We start from the raw sequence: 16,959 nt of genomic DNA on the forward strand, positions 1-16,959 counted from the left end.
GGTCCCGACCATATTTCTTGCGGTGCAGGAATAAATTTCAGAATAAATCGCAGGAGCGGTCGGTAACTCTGGTGTAATTTGAATGGGAGCGGGTGCAATATCGCTCCCGAGCGAGCGAGCACATGCGTGGATGCTGTTTTTGTGTGTGTGTGTGTGTGTGTGTGTGTGTGTGTGTGTGTGTGTGTGTTTATACAGACAGCTTGTTATAGGCTGTCTGGACTCTGTGTCATCTAGCTGGGTGGTTTTTGGTTTTGCTCTTCTGTTCGCAAACACATCCCCCCTTAAAATTTAGTCCTGCACAGAGCTCTAATACGAACAAGACAAACAGGTGACTGCGAAGCTAAGGTCGCCTATACAGTATTCAGTTTCTGAATAGTTTAGGCACAAGCCAGCAGTTTGGTGACGCTGTCTGAGCTTTAAATCATAGTTTTTTTTATTATGCACGGTAATACCGAATTAAAATCAACTTTGACAGTATCAAAATTTGAATACCACCCAAGCCTACCAAGGAGTAAGAAAATTTCCCAGAATACACCATCTGCAATGGCAGCATGGCTGTAGGAATTAGTGGGAACGGGCGAAGCGGGTAGAAAACGGAGCGGGTCGGGCAACGGGACAACGAATGCTGAACATAAGCGGGAGAGGTCTGATTCGGAATAAAACCTGGCAGGTGCGGGATTCAAAATTTTGTTCCACGCAGATCTCTACAACAAAGATATTCACTTTTTTTTAGCATATTTGAATGGTTTGAGTATGTCTGATATAATTATGCCTAAAATTACACTTTCTATGATAGGGACAAAATGACATTAAAGTATGTTAAATAGAAATTGGTTACATTACATTCTAAAGAATATCTCGGAGTGCAGCAGTATTTGTTTTTACCCTTGTAAAAACACTGTTTAAATGTACTACCCTTTTGTTATGTTCGAGATGAAAACATCCACTGAATTAAACTGCAGTAAAAATGCACCAGACAAATCTGTTAATCAACCTCAGTCCTGATTAAAACTACTAAATTGCTTAGAAAAATACAGGATTTTGACTCTTTAATTGCCAAATTCATAAATGATGTCACTGATATGGTGAAAAAAACACACAAAACTACGTATTTTAAATATAAAAAGTAATTGTGGACTGGATTTTTTAACCTTTTATCACAATTTTGGACATGTGATCGATTAGTAACAACATTAGCTTTAATGCATTGTTGGATTTTAATTTTTTCTCCCTAATTTACTGTTGGTGGCAGTTCTTGCTCTGTTGACCTCCATTATAAGCACATTTGATGGTGCATAAATACACAGTCTTTGTTTTTGTTTACTCCATGTAGTTCTGAGAGCTGAGATGCATATTTTGATTTTCTCAGACACATCAAGGTAAGGTCACTCACACTTTCACACACTCACAGACACACATATACACACTTTAATTTGCTGTTATGCTCCATATAAAATCCAGAAACTAAGCTTTTGCACAGGCCTATCTAAAGGGTTAATGGTGCCAACTGATGATCAACAGTACAAATTACATATTTTACCTCTTCCCAACAGGGAAAACCACCAGCAATCAAAAAATACATGATTATGTGGTCTCATGGTTTTGTAATCAAAAAATGTGGTTATAATGGAAGTCAATGGGAAAAAAATAGCCACCAACAGTAAATTAGGGAGAAAAAAATGAAAATCAATCTAAAACAATGCATCAAAGCCATCAAAAATATGTCCAAGACTTTGATAAAAAGTAAAAAAAAATCCAACCCATGATGTCAAGTCCCAGATGACAGTCTTCAAGAGTTAAACACTTGAGTTTTACCATATTTGAATTCATTCAACTGAATTCTGGGTCTGGTGGGAGCATTTTTACCTTAGCTTAGCATAAATCATTGAATTGGATTAGACCATTAGCATCTTGCCCTAAAAAATTAAGTAAAATATAAATTTGTTCCCACTAGAATTGAAGATTGGCTGAATGTATTAAAAAATGGTAAAACTCAACTGTTTAAACTCTAGTAGACTTGTAAAATGAGTCTACTTCCAAAAAAGTGGTGTGTTCCTTTAAAATGTTAAAAGTCTAAATATATACCCAGGTAGCAAAGAATTCTGGCCCAGATTTGGCATAAAGCTGGCACAGCAGGCATTCATCCAGCACTAGCATATAGTATGTGGGCCGAACACGGCCTGGGTTGGGCAGAGATGGCACCATCTTTAAGGCGGCACACAAGATTTGGGCCAGATATAAAATATAGGATTTGGCCCAGATGTTAAAAATTGATATGTCCTTGTCTGGAAGCCAGACTTGGTCCAGTCATGTACCGTAATTTACTACGGCATGTGGGCCAAGCAAAACCTGATTGTGTGAGCCAAAGCTGGGTCAGAGAAATTTTGTTATGGGGGTAGTTTCAAAACTAGTTCTGAACTAAAAAAAAAAAGGTGTTAAAAATGTGTTATAGTACAAATTTTGGTGGATTTTACCTTGTAAGAGCACTCCTCCATTTTTTCTGTAGAGTGGACTTCCTGGCCATAGTGGAGGACTGAGGGATACAAACACAGAATGAGAGTGTTACACAAAGAAATATCCAGATACTGTGAAAAGCAACTGTAAACTGTTATATGAACTTCTAAAATCCCAGTCAAAGACAGATAAAGGCAGAGGAGTGGGAACCGTAAACAGAGAATGAGAAGAATGAGAATCTGATGGTGTGGAATGTAAACTGGAGACTGAGAGGCAGCGCAGGAATCTAATTGAACTAGCACAGACATTGTGTCGAGGCTTGGATTACCGTTTTCATACAGTCCAAAGCAAAGGATCCAAATGGCTTCATTTTTCATTAACTGACTATGTAGTCCTTTAACTTGCTGTTTAAGGCCAAACCATTTCGACCCACTATATAAGGGATAGAGGTATCTTGATATTCATTTGGTTGGAGGGGTAAAGGGTCAGATATTCCTTCAAATTAAGATTTTTGGGGCTCCACAGTAAACTTGGGTGCATTCAGCTGGATATCACGAGGAAATGTAACTAAAATGTACAAAAAATGTTTTTTTTTAATGTGTCCCCAAACCCCATCCCTAAAACCAAGCGTCATTGAGGGATGAGAAAAATCACACTTAAATGTAAGAATGGGATCATACTAGTGTTGTCACGAGACTGGAATTCGGTACCACTGGGTACTGAAATTTTTAAAACGTCCATTTCCCACTAACATTTGAGCACTGCTCTTAAACACCACTGATTTGTCATTGTGTTCACAAGCTCAACCGAAATGACTGTGATTGACTTGTGATTGATCAAGGCTTTAAAATGCATCAGTGTCACTGTTTATGTATTTGCAATTGAAGTGTGGTGAACTGATAACAAGGCTGCACGATTAATCGAAAAAAAAATTTCAATCTCGATTTGACCCTACACACATTCTTAATTCAGCTTTTCTACGACTGAGCCAATTATATTTTCAAGGTCAGGAGAGAAGCATCAAGGCAGTCGCACAAGTCTTCACATTGTTTTATATACAGTTAAAGTCAGAATTATTAGCCCCCCTTTGATTTTTTTTTCTTTTTTAAATATTTCCCAAATGATGTTTAACAGAGTAAGGAACACAGTATGTCTGATAACATTGTTTCTCCTGGAGAAAGTCTAATTTGTTTTATTTTGCTTAGAATAAAAGCAGTTTTAAATTTTTTATGAAGCATTTTAAGGTCAAAAATATTAGCCCCTCTTAAGGCCAGAGTTGTTTTTTACATGCATTTTTTATTTCTCTTTGCTATTTGGGCTTATTGGAACCTAATTAGAATAAAAATGTAAGTATAATTTTTTGATACGATGTACTTTTAGAGAAAAATGATGCCCATATATGTGGACTCGTGGTCCAACTTTACATAAAACACTTTTTCCTGAATATTTTTAAATATTTTTTAAAAATGTCCTATTTTGGACAGTTAAAAATAGGGTTTGGGACATTTCATATGCTGCAAAACAGTTGCAGGATGACACCGTATGTCTGTAAAAAAATGTAAAACATTCAAAGTATTTTAAATAGCCACTTAAGAGCTAAAATGTGCCGTCCACGTATGTTTGACACTCAAGCCTTAAGAGGTTATGCTAATTTTTTTTTGACTGTCTCCAGAACAAACCATCATTATACAATAAATTACCTAATTACCCTAACCTGCCTAATTAACCTAATTAACCTAGTTAAGCCTTTAAACGTCACTTTAAGGCAGGGGTCACCAATCTTGGTCCTGCAGGGCCAGTGTCCCTCCAGGGTTTAGCTCCAACTTGCCTCAAAACACCTGCCTGGGTGTTTCAAATATACCTAGTAAGACCTTGATTAGCATGTTCGGGTGTGTTTGATTAGGGTTGGAGCTAAAATCTGCAGGACATCGGCCCTCCAGGAACAAGTTTGGTGACCCCTGCTTTAAGGTCTATAAAAGTGTCTTGAAAATGATCTAGTAAAATATCATGTACTGTCATCCTGGCAAATAAAATAAATCAGTTATTAGAAATGAGTTATTAAAACTATCATGTTTAGAAATGTATTGAAAAAAAAAATCTTCTCTCCGTTAAATAGAAATTGGGAGAAAAAAAAAGAAACGGGGGCTAATAATTCTGACTTCAACTGGACGTTGCTCAGCAACATGGACAGCTCCAAATGGTGTTAAAGTGTCACATACTATATTTATAAGGTATAATTCACCAAAAAATGTCATTTTTGTCTTAATGTAATGATGTATTGATGGTCACAAAATCGCATATGAGCTGACGCACTGTTTGTTTACTACAGAGAGGACGCACAAGTGCCTGCCAATCATGTCTACTTTAGTAAACAGAACCTGCATAGACTGTGAATAACAGGTGATAAAGTTGCAAATAATGTTCAGTTTATTGTAAACTCAACTCAAAGTGACGGCAGCCTCGACATGAGGGCACTCAGCGGTGAAAAGTGAAACTGAAACTGCACACATCCTTTATGATCATATCACATTTTAGAGTTATGATTACGACAAGCATTTCATGTTTTCTTTCATAGCAAACACAAAGTGTTGTGCATGAAAATAAATGTTTAACAGTGTCAGTATAACTAATCTAGCCTATATAATGCTGAATATAATGCAAGAGGAAATCTGATAATGACAAATGTTTGATTTTACCAGTAAAAAAAAAAGTCTAATAATGTTGTCAATGACAGATGTTAAGCATATGTCTCAAACATAATAATTCAACTTCAGAATTATGAATAGTTGTATTCTGATGATCTTTACTGTGCATTAACAACCAGGACATATTTAAAGCCTGTTCAAATCCACCATTCCAAGTCTATACATAATTTAGCATTTTAACCAACAGTAGACCTTCACTTAAGCCTAATATTATTATTGTTTATCTTACCATTTGTTAGAGAAATAACAATAATAATAGACTACTGATATTAACCTTTATTTTACATCTACAGAATTGTGAGAAAGTCATTATTTTAAGTAAAAAAAAAAAAAAATTCTCATTTTAGCCAAAATCGTGCATCCCTGTGAAAAAAACTGATGACCAATCACAGTCAATTTTGTTGAGAATGTAAACACGATGGCAAATCAGCTGCGTTTAAGAACATGCTCAAGAGTGCTCAATGTTAGCAGGAAATGGACATTTTTAAAATTTTAATTCCGATTGCTACTAAATTCCAGTATCGTGACAACCCTAGATCATACAAATTCATACGAATTAGCCACTAAACTACAAGGTTACAAATTGCTGTGAAATTCCCATGGGGTATTAGAAATTTGGTAGAGGGCCTTAAACTGGGTTTACACCAAAAACAAATTGAAGGCCCAATTCTATTTTTGTATCCCTACCACTTTCCCCTTGGCCCTTGAAACAGAGTGTGAAGGGGCAGGGCTTCAAAATTTACCCCTAAAAATGGGACAGCACTTCAACGCCTGCACACGTCATCATATGTCATCGCGATCTCTTGCTTCATATGAGATCAATGATCACGATTGCTGCAGTTATTCCAGTGGCGTTATTTTTTGGTATTTATCTTCAGGAAAAAAAATCACTGAAGGCAACGATATCATGTTATCGTAACAAAATAATGTGGCAATAAGACCGTAACTTTACTGTGCATTTACACTATTGCCATATTTATCAATGGAAACACACAAAAACAACATTACCATTATACCAGACACTGTAAAACTGTCATTTCCAGCCACTAGACTTCTCTAAAAGTATATTCGAGTGTCATCGAGAGTGTTTTTTTATTTAAAGCATGATGGTAACACAAGCGCGGTTATGAATATTTTAAAATATATGCTTGTTTATTGTAAAAATTCGTAATAAAGGACAAAAAAAATACCAATTAGTGCATCTCCTTACTTTTGTGTGCAGCCATGCTGCAGTTATAGATGGCGTACTCTGGGAAATTTTCTTACCCCTTGGTTTCAAGTCTGGTCCTGAAAAATCTCAGTTTCGAGGGGTATCTAGCCCTTCCCCCAACCCTATGCCATCAAGCTAAAGAGAATTGGGATACCCCTACCTCTTCATGTGAATGCGCAAAACAAGGCCTCGGGGTGAGAGGAAGGGCTAAGAGGTAGAATCAGGATTGGGCCTTAGTATTCATGCAAGTACACTACATACAAAGTAAATGCAAATGTGCGAAGAGAGAGGAATTTCCCTGGGCGGTGCAAATAATGCAGAATCCACAATGTGTTTGCCATGAATGCACAAACTTTGCCCAATCCCATCTTTTGCGCAAATTAAAAAATTCAACATTTTTAAGTGATGAAATCTGCATGTGCTCTTTGAGTTTGGTGCGAACCCAGCATTAGTCTTGACACCACATCCTTAACTCACCATGAGTCATTTTTTTGACCTCATTTACAACTGGTATTAAGATGCATTTTTAATGACTGGATTTCAAGTGTTCACACTTAGCTGATGTTTGATTATAAAGCGTGTTTGGCATGCTGTCCCGAGAGAGAGCCCTGAGCTCATAAGATCCTTGAGCCCGGGGCTCCCTCCAGTTTGCAAGGCGAGAGGGGAGTTTGAGCACAGGTAGATCTCGAGAACTCCCCTGCTGTAGTAGCTAATGAACAGATAGTGATTGCTCTTAAGAGATAACTATTTACTAGGGGCACGGCTATGGTGCCGATTTGAATTAGTCAATTACCTTAAGTTACATGTTTTTGGATGGTGGGAGGAAACCAGGGAACCAAGGGAAACCCTTGTGAGCACAGGGAGAATGTGTAAACTCAACACAGAAATGTCGGCTGGCTTGGTAAGGACTAGAACCAGTGACGTTCTTGCTGTGAGGCAACAGTGCTAACCACTGGGCCACCGTGCCACCCATCTAGGAAAGGAGGCGGCGTAGGAGTGAAAGGGGGGATTCTTCAAAACGAAGATGGCTGTGATATGGAACTTAAGATATTTATAGCTGTTTAAGAATCGTCTGATTGGTAAATCATAAATTGATTAATGTGGGACCGGCTGCAAGCAATCATAAGCACGTGATCCTCAAATTAGTTTATAAATAAACATCACTACATGTGTAAATGGGGAATTAAATGTTTTGAGATTGTCCTCTCTTTCTTCCTTAAACTCATTTGACTGAAAATTTCAACAGGGAATAAATTTAGAAAGTCAGGATTACTGCTGATGAAAAAGAAAAATCTGTTTGTATATTTGTAAACTGTACATCTGTACAATTGTTTACACCGTAATGGACTTTCATTTCCCAAAAACGAACTAGAGACCACAAGCAACTGAGAGTGGCTCCCTCGGCATCCCACAAGAGGAAGTGGGGGGAAATCAAGGAAAAAGCTAGAAAATAAATGTGCAGACATCTACTGTTGCTATGGAGTTTAGTGTTGCTAAGCCTATAATGTATTTCTTAGCACTAACTGTCTGTCCTATCTCTGTTTTCTTCCTCTTCTTTTGCCAGACAAATAGCTTTGTGCTACTGTTCCACCTGTCTCATGCATGTGTTGCCATGGAGGTGCTCTGGTCGTCACAGCAACAGCAGAGGAGAAGAGACGACTCGGGAAGGGCAAGCGTGTGCCATTTCTTTACATCCCACAGATTCCCCAGAGGACCATGTACAGTTGCTGACGGAGTGTTCAGGAATGAGTGAGGAACTGACCTGAAATAGTCACACTCAATGCGTTGTTCACAAGCAAGGTCATATGATGTGCCTCTAAAGTAAGCCATCTGTATGAGCTTTGTTTCTGTCAGTCTTCCTTTTTCTCGAAGGCAGAGAGTGATTTGTTTTTAAATCGAGAATCCGGTTGCCTAAATTATTAATACTAAAAATAAAAGTTAAAAAGGCAAAGCTAAGATCCTTCCAGACATATTTTAATATTCCACACCAAGACACAAGATTTTTGTGCCCAAGACCTTCAATGACGGAAAAGATTTTCATGGCCACACTAAATGGAAAGTGTGAATGAAAGTACCAGAACAAAAACAAACCAGTGAAGAGGGAAAAAGGCAATGACCGGTTGACAGAGGAAAATACCAGAAAAAAAGAAACTGAGTGAGAAATTGAGGAGTTACCTGTGGTATTGCTGAGGAGAAGCAGATGGGGAGGTAGAAGGTTTTGGAAGCCGAGGGGAATATGGATGATATGGAGTCTTCTTCAGAGCCTGAATCAGATTGTGTCTGTAGTCAGGGTCAATAGACCAGAGGGAACCCTTTCCTATGCTCTAAAATACAGAAAAAAGACAAATGAATATCATGTTAGATCTTCAGTCTTAAGTATCTTCATTAAGATTAACAACATTATGAGATACTGTACAGAAAAGGTGGTCAACTTTCAAACTTTCTAGCAAGGTTTAGCTCCAACCCTGATCAAACACAGTCTTCAGAATACTATGCATTTGTCAAGAGATGGAGCAAATCTTTGCAGAATGGTGTACCTATAGCACTAGATTTGCCAAGAATTATACAGAAGCATACTATAAAATGGGGGCTTATCCGGGATATTAATTGAGGACCTTAAAGTGCCCAGGGAAAAATGATACCTCTGAATCAGGGGTAGTCAGTCCCACTCAAGAAAAGCTACTCTCCAGCAAATTTTAGCTTCAACCCTAATCAAAATGGCTTGAACCAGCAAATTAACATAGTTTTGATTATTTGATGATAACATTGAACTATTTTGGAGTGTGATTGAAAGTCTGCAGGAAGGTAGCCCTGCAGGATCAAGACTGTCTCCAAGCACAGGCAAATTGGGGGCTCCTCCGGGAAAGGAACATAGTCCAGAAAGAATCATACCATCTAAACCCGAGCTCTTCCTCTCCAGTCCAGGAGGACCAGTGTCTTGTTGAATTTACCTCTAATCCCAAACCCCTGACTTAACTCAGAGACTGGTGGGCTGAACTGGAACACCAAAGTCTGCAGGATACTGGGGGACCTCAGGGGCATGAGTTGAAGAGTTCCGTTTTAAACCCAGACTTAGGGGCCGATTACACCGAACACGCTTTTTGCGTTGAGAGGCGCCTTTTTTGAACGATTTACTGCTTGCGCACTGCTTATGCGCCCTGTGTGCCTTGTGTTTTAACCACCTACTGTGCCTCACGTTTTTGCTATTGCACGCTGTGTACTCGCAGTTGAAAAAAGTAAACTCTGAGCTGAAAAAGCGTGTTACAGTTGCGTCTTTTTCATTCTCCAATCTAATGAAAGCAGAGTCGGGGTTTCCATTGAGGTGCCTGCAGTGTTTGTGTTGTCAAGACTACAACGGATACTTTTGAAGATGGAGGAGAGATTAGTAGTTACTGTTTTGAGCTATCTGGTGCTGTTTGACTCACACATCTTAAATTTTATATTATTAAATATTAAAATGATACCAATATCAACAGCAACAGTTACGCACAACACCCAGCTGATTCAGTTGTTGTACAGTACCACTTTTTCGGCACCCTTTCGATAGGGAACCAAAATACGAGAAAGTGTACCAAAAGGTGGAGCGACACGCGCTGCTAAACGCTGATTGGTTACAGAGATTGTCACAAGCTTCTAGAGCTAGCCAGAATGAAAACAAAGGAACCTCTGTGTTTTAAATACACAGCCGAGACATTACACCGTAATACAATGTGCATATGACAATGAGCCATGGTCAACCCGAGCTCAAACAAATCTTGTCGTTGTCTTGATGTACAGACGCAGCCAAGAAGAACAAAATCTGTGTCCTGTTGTTGTTTTACGAGGCCACCTAAAAGTGCGAGCGGTTTTCGCTTTCTTCAGGGATCTCGCGATCGCGTCCATATTTGATACAATGAACTTCTTGAGCTGATGATAATAACATGTGTGTGATCTGATCCTTTCAGAAAGAAAACGACAAACGCGAGAGTGAAGCGCAAACAAACAAAGGAGAAGCTGGACAAAACACAGGAGCAAATTGTTTCAGCAACCTGTATGTGTTAATATACGTTGCATTTATATATTTATTTAAATAATTGCAGACGTTATGTGCTATTTCGCACTTTGCGTCAATGATCTGTAGGTTTAATCAAATTATGTTCATAGAAAAGTTAGTAATAAACATTTACACAAGTATTTATGTGTGTAAAGCATCTGTTTTGTGAGAAGTGCTTCTCATATGGCATGTGAACGACCCGTACGGCTTTACTGTAGACATTTATTCGAGCGAGAATGACGTCGACTGAAACATTCTGTCATGTGCCCACCAAAAGGGTACCCTTGGTAGTGGAAACGCAAGCCTGATAAAGGTGACCCGCTTTCACACCTGTGCTTCCGTTCATTTGGTTGGGAGGGCAACAAAAGATACACTGTAACATGTTTGTGGTTTTGGTTTCTTTTCACAGCACACTGATTTCTCTGGTCCAAGCCATGTGACAACATACACATTACTTGTTAGCCAGATGTGCCATTGAACGTAGTTCCTAAACTGCTTTTCGACTGGTCAGAATTAACTTACGTTAACACTGATAGTAAAAAAAGAGGGGAAAAAAGCCAGCAGAGAATATGACACTTGTTAACATTGAGAGACAATTGTGCTGGTTGATTGTATATTATACAGTTTATATGCCTCACTTCTGGCAAACTCTACACTTTGTAAATGAAGTGTAGATGCAGTTTAAAAACAATGTTTTAATGCACTGCAAATGACAAAAGTGCATCACAAGTCATTTCAGAAATTTGCGAGCTACCATGGAGCTGTTGCTAGAGCACTGTAAACAAATACTTGCCCTCATCCCATATTACACAGCACAGCTGATTACAGCAACTGGTTTAGGCCAAAAATAAGCAGTGCTTTTTACACTAGGGCAAGTTTGACTTTAGATCATGTTGTCACCACAACTGAACCCCTTGAATGTGTTCATTTGAAAGCGCATACCATGATCAATTCTTCAAGGAGGTCTCAGGACCCTTCAATGGTCCTCTTTTGGTGTCTTAGAGTGTGATTGCGATTGTGCCCAAATGAACCGCAACTGAATTAAACAAGGCAGGTTATCACCTTAAAAGTGATACCATACACTTTACATCATCAATGATTAAACATCAGCAAAGCTTTGAGTAAACCAAGCAGCAGGGTGGAGGATTAGACCTAGCACAAGAGACCCTCATTGTGTAGTGAATACAGAGGCACCTTTAAAAACTGCCTCAACAGGCAACACTGGCATGTATTTTTAGATCAAAGAGGCTGTTCTCCACCTAATTAAGCTGTCTGCCCTCCATCAGGGGCTTCCAGAGCCACATTTCACTTTACCAAAAAACACAACTCCGACAAGCCATGAAATTCAACCCCATGCGCCTTTGATCTTCGCTCTACTATTAAGCACAAAAATAAGTGAGATGGGATGATGAAAGTGCTTTGATATTATTGTAGTTACAGAACAGTCGCTATAGCAATGATCAGCAGTGTTTACTGACACACCACTCAAGGCAATTAAGATTTGATTAGACAGGCTGACAAGCTAGCAATTTCCAAATGGTTGGGGAAGCAACTATATTTCATGTTTGTGTATGTGAGTGTGTGCCTTTCACACTGCTGGAGGAGCCATTGGCCCAGCGTGCTGTTTCCACCCGGAGTGCAGGGTAATTCAAATACACTCCCCATGACTTCATTCATAACTTCCCCCACCAGTCTTCCATCTGCCCTCAATTAGCTATCAACATGCCTGCAAAACATCATCACAGGCAGACGCACATCATTCAGTACCTCTGGCACACTGTCCCGAGTATGAGTCTGGCTCACCTACCGTCCAGAACAGCATGACTCCTCTCTACAGGAGACGGAGGAGGAGCAGACATGCACCTGTGGTTTTCTGGTCTCCAAGGCAACAAGTATAAGAGAGGGATGGCTGGTAGGTTGGTTGTCTGGTTAGAAGGTTTGGCACAAGTATTTCTCAGTCTACATGGAGACAATGATGCGTTTTTGAAACCAGCCCGGGCCCATGTGCTAATCTTTCCCTACCGTGGTAAATGAGGAAAGCAGATTTCTGCCACAGACTGTATGCTGAGAGAGCCAGAATGCATGAATGCCTATTTTTAAAAGAGAAGGCTACTCGTGGCTTTTTAAAAGTATACACACATTTTCATGAATGTTAAAGAGGTACTATAATGGAAAACTGGATTTTCCACACAAACCATTTTTAGAAAGTAAGCTGAAATAATGGCTTATTCAGAAACCTTCATGGAGACACAAACACTCATACACACATTACACCCCACATATGAAATTAAAGGAATCATTGTACTATAAAAACTATGTTTCAGAACTTTTTTGGTATTCTAAAAACAGCCTAAACGCCTTGACAGGAGCATTTCTGTTGACTGACCACATTGTCAAATATCTGAATTGTTGTTGTGGTCATTCTAAAATCCCCTAGCCTAAGTCCATCTTCAAAGTGGTTCAGTATAATAACTTGATTTGACCGTCTCACACCTCCAAGAACCTGTCAGTTTTCATTGTCTTTGTTCATTCTGATTGTGCAAGTAATTTAATACAGTGGTCCTCAACCACCGGGCTGCGTAACGATACCAGTCCGTGGATCAATTGGTACCAGGCCACATAAGAAATCATTACTTATTTCTGTTTTGTCGGCGACAATAGCCTAGTGATTAAGTGTTCCGACATACAACACCATGGTGCTCACGGTGACCCGAGTTTGATTCCCCGCTCGAGGTCCTTTGCCGACCCTTCCCCTCTCTATGCTCCCAATAGTAATCTCCACTTTCCTATACAAATTAAAGGTGAAAAACTCCTAAAAAATTTTATACATTATTTCCGTTTTATCTATTATCGGAGTCTGAACAATCTTACATTTTGAAAAATGACCATATTCTCTCGCTTACATCTCGGTCACTTGAGCACCCAAATTTAAACTACAAGCAGGAAAATGAGTAAGAAACAGACGTCTTTGGAAAGTTTCTTTGCTAAGGCAAAAAGGTCCAGTGAAGGACCTGCGAACTGCCAAATAATGGATCAGCAACCCATTTGTCAACAAATCAGGTGAATCCACCATGGCTGTGCAAGATCACCTGCTGGAGATTGCAAATGAAGGCGGCCTTTTAGGGCCGTTCGCATATCGCGTCTTTTCTAGAGTTCGCACAAGTTTGTTATTTCCAGTGGAGGTATGCAGCTTGAACGCGGAAGCGACGTAACGAGAGTGAGCGAACTACGAGTCACGTGACAAGAACTGACCGATCAGCTTCAGCTTGTATGGAATATACACATTTTGGTTGACTAATTATCTCTGACAAACACAGAACACCAAAACCCTACAATAAAAAGGTTGAGGACCACTGATTTAATACATAAGAAAAGTCTTCTTGTTTATGTCTTCATGTCTTCTTATTTATATATTTTGTGGCAGTTCATCAAAAACTGACCATTTTGTTCTCTTTGACTCGTTGGATGGAAACGAAGCTTCATTCACAAATGTTTTAAGCGATATTTCAGTTTTGCACATAAATCTAATTCACATAATTTGATGGAAAAATGGCTACTGTTCCCAGCAGGCATGCAATGTCATAAGACGTTAATATATGGTTATATTTAGGTCGTGACGTCAAGTGGACAAAATTTTATGTCTATCCAGCGTCTAAGGACAAGTTATTGTGATGTCCAATAACGACGTCAAATGATGTTGAAATTTTGTTGATTTTAGGTTGTGTTGGAAAGTGACCAAAATCCAACGTCGAGCCAACATCTTAAAATCAATGTTATATTGACGTCAAATACTGACATTAATTTGTCAAGTTTGGCAACCAAAATCCAACATCTGATAGATGTCATAGTGGTAACGTCCACACAATGTCAAGCTGTAACATCATTAGACGTTGATATTTGGTTAATTTTAGGTTGGACATTGACATTGGCCTGACACCAACCCGATTTTCATTTGCAAACAAAATGCGTCCCCACAACGTTGGGATACAACATCAATCGGACGTAATGTTGACGTCCTGTGCATGCTGAGTTTGTTTACAAATTCACACATACAGCAGGTAAACAACTAGAGGCAATCAGAAACCAAATGACTGAGATGCTCTGAAGACAACAAGATGTTCTGACGTGGCCACAACAAGATGTTTTCCGAAGCATTGCCTTCATTCTCACCCCTACATTATGTGTATGAACTTTACTTTTACCAAAACTCCAGACACGTCAAAATGTATCATTTAAATAAGACACAATTTGATATCTCATTTCAATCTTTCTGAAAATCCAAAGACAATGCTGTGCCAACTATGTTCCATCAAACAGTAATGTTGCACCACACAAGTGTTTTATTATGTGATCATCACTACAACTTTAGTTACATGCATTATATTTGAATTAATTTATTTATCAGTAGTGGCCCTTTACGCCCAAGTCAACAATCCTCTGCTCCTCTTCAAAAGGTGTGTTCTGGCGATCAAAACGGTTTAGAAAAAACTAATTTCTTCTATTTTTAAAAAAATGTTACCTTTAGTCATTTAACAGATGCTTTTAACCAAAACAATTTCCAATGAGGGAGGGATCAAATGATCCATGGTAAAAAAAAAAAAAAAAAAAGTACTTACATCAAGTGCTCCTATTACAAAGTCTCTGATACTGTTATAGCAATACAAGCTAGGGTACACAGTAAAAATATCTGCAAATACCAGTTTCTCACAAGTGTTTTCTGTTAATTTACTGTTGTGAATTGCATTATGGGATGTTAATCTCTGCTCTGTTGACTTTTGATGTTAAAAATTCAACTCTACAATTTAATGAAGTGACTTTTATTGACATTTTAGTCGTTTGAAATAATATAATGTATAGGAAACAATATATAGAGAAATAAATCTTAAAAAACAGAAAAATGTATTGGTAGTTTATTACAAGATATAACATCCCAAACACACCAACCCAGACAACATATCACAGACAATAAAAGTAGCTTTTTTTGAACTTTTCAAGGTTAAAAGTGGTTGGAGGAATGATGAAGATCTCAAAGCAATTCAAAAGCATAAATAAACAGGCAAAAATTAAAATAAAATAAAAACATGAATCACAAAACATGGAAAACTGTTAATTTACGGTTATTATTTACCGTTTATTTATTTATTTATTTTTTTTTTGGAGAGTTCTTTTTCTTGAAGGTTGTTGTGTGAAGTCTTTTTGTGTTGTCATTTTGCAGCTTTGGATAGATTAACCACATGGTATTTATGGCTCATGTAACTGGCTCAAATAATAAAAAAATGGATGGAAATGAGTTTTCAAGTGTTTCCATAAGTTTTTGGAGGGCAATGCACCAGCTAAGCAACCGAGCTGATTGGGAACATTAACAAAAAGTCCTCCAAGTGGACAAAAAGTCCTCTGATGGAAACCCTTTGGGTTAGTAATAATAACATTTACATAAAGACGACTTAAAGGTGCAGAAGAAAAAATAAAACAGACTTAATTTAAAGTGTCAGTTTTATGTGTGTCAGCCACATAAAACTCAATTCGCTTTTGGCTAAAGCAACTATGACTGACATTAGAAGTCATCTTCAGGGGCAAAAGAAAGTGTGGAAAATAATGAAATATTATACTTTTAAAAGCAAAGTTTATTTTTAACCCAACTCAAACTTTTAAAGAGATGGTCCAGAGTGTATTTTTAAGGCTTGGTTGTGTTTAGGGGGTGCAAAGCAATGTGTGCTCATGCTTCCTTTGTAGAAAATCACATTATTTTTTCATTTATCTTATTTTAATTATATACAGCTACTCAGGTAACATGAAAACGACTGTAATTTTCCTAGTTCCTCCGAAAGCCCGCCCTCAAGAGGCTCTGATTAGTCAGCTAACATAATGTGCTGTGATCCACAGATCGGCTCCACGTCACCAGGAAGCGTCATGCCTCTACTAGCACGTGCTTTGTCATTGTGTCAATACATCCTGATAAATACTGATGAATATGACTTTGTAGCTAAATTGTTAACAGTGCTAAACAGCATTTCCTGTTGTTTACATCCTTGCTACAACATACCGTTAATGCTAGACACTGTGCATGTAATAGATAAATCTTAACAAATAAAAATACTTAGAGTTTGTGGCTCACAACCTGTTTTAGTCGAATCCAGCACTAAACTGGGAGAGATTCTGGAAGTTCTCATTTGTCAAATGCTAGCTATATCTTTTTTATAATTCTCTGGAACATAATTAAAATTCAATTGTAAGCACTTCTCTCTTGGTGTAAACAGAACTAGTTCTGTAGAAATAGCAGCGTTTGGATGGCATTTTAGATTTCTCTGCTATAACAGTACAGCACTTCTGGCCATGGCCCTTCGGTGTGCAGGATGTTCGTAACCTGAAATATTTATGACATTATTAACCTGGAAGTATTGTTTTGTAGTCCCCAAACTTTGTTCGCTGTAGGCAGGGCTTAATTTGTGCAGGAACACGCCAGATCTGGAACTGCCACCTTTGAAATCTGCACCTCATTTTACTGATCCCCCTCCTCAAACGCCCTCCTCCCCCATCCGCGGTTCATGTTCACTTTC

At 38.5% G+C, this 16,959-nt stretch overlaps 1 protein-coding gene across 1 annotated transcript in view; it reads right to left on the reverse strand.

Annotated features, from left to right (window-relative positions):
- Positions 1-16,959, reverse strand: part of ches1 (checkpoint suppressor 1) — an 83,644-nt gene that overhangs the window by 13,821 nt on the left and 52,864 nt on the right. The window contains exons 3-4 of the mRNA XM_056480798.1: positions 8,545-8,693; positions 2,475-2,533 (exon numbers count right to left, since the gene is read on the reverse strand). Of these exons, the coding sequence (XP_056336773.1) occupies positions 2,475-2,533; positions 8,545-8,693 (208 nt within the window). The remainder of the gene's footprint in view (positions 1-2,474; positions 2,534-8,544; positions 8,694-16,959) is intronic.

Source organism: Danio aesculapii, chromosome 20, assembly GCF_903798145.1.
Source record: "Danio aesculapii chromosome 20, fDanAes4.1, whole genome shotgun sequence".
NCBI classification, from domain to species: Eukaryota; Metazoa; Chordata; class Actinopteri; order Cypriniformes; family Danionidae; genus Danio; species Danio aesculapii.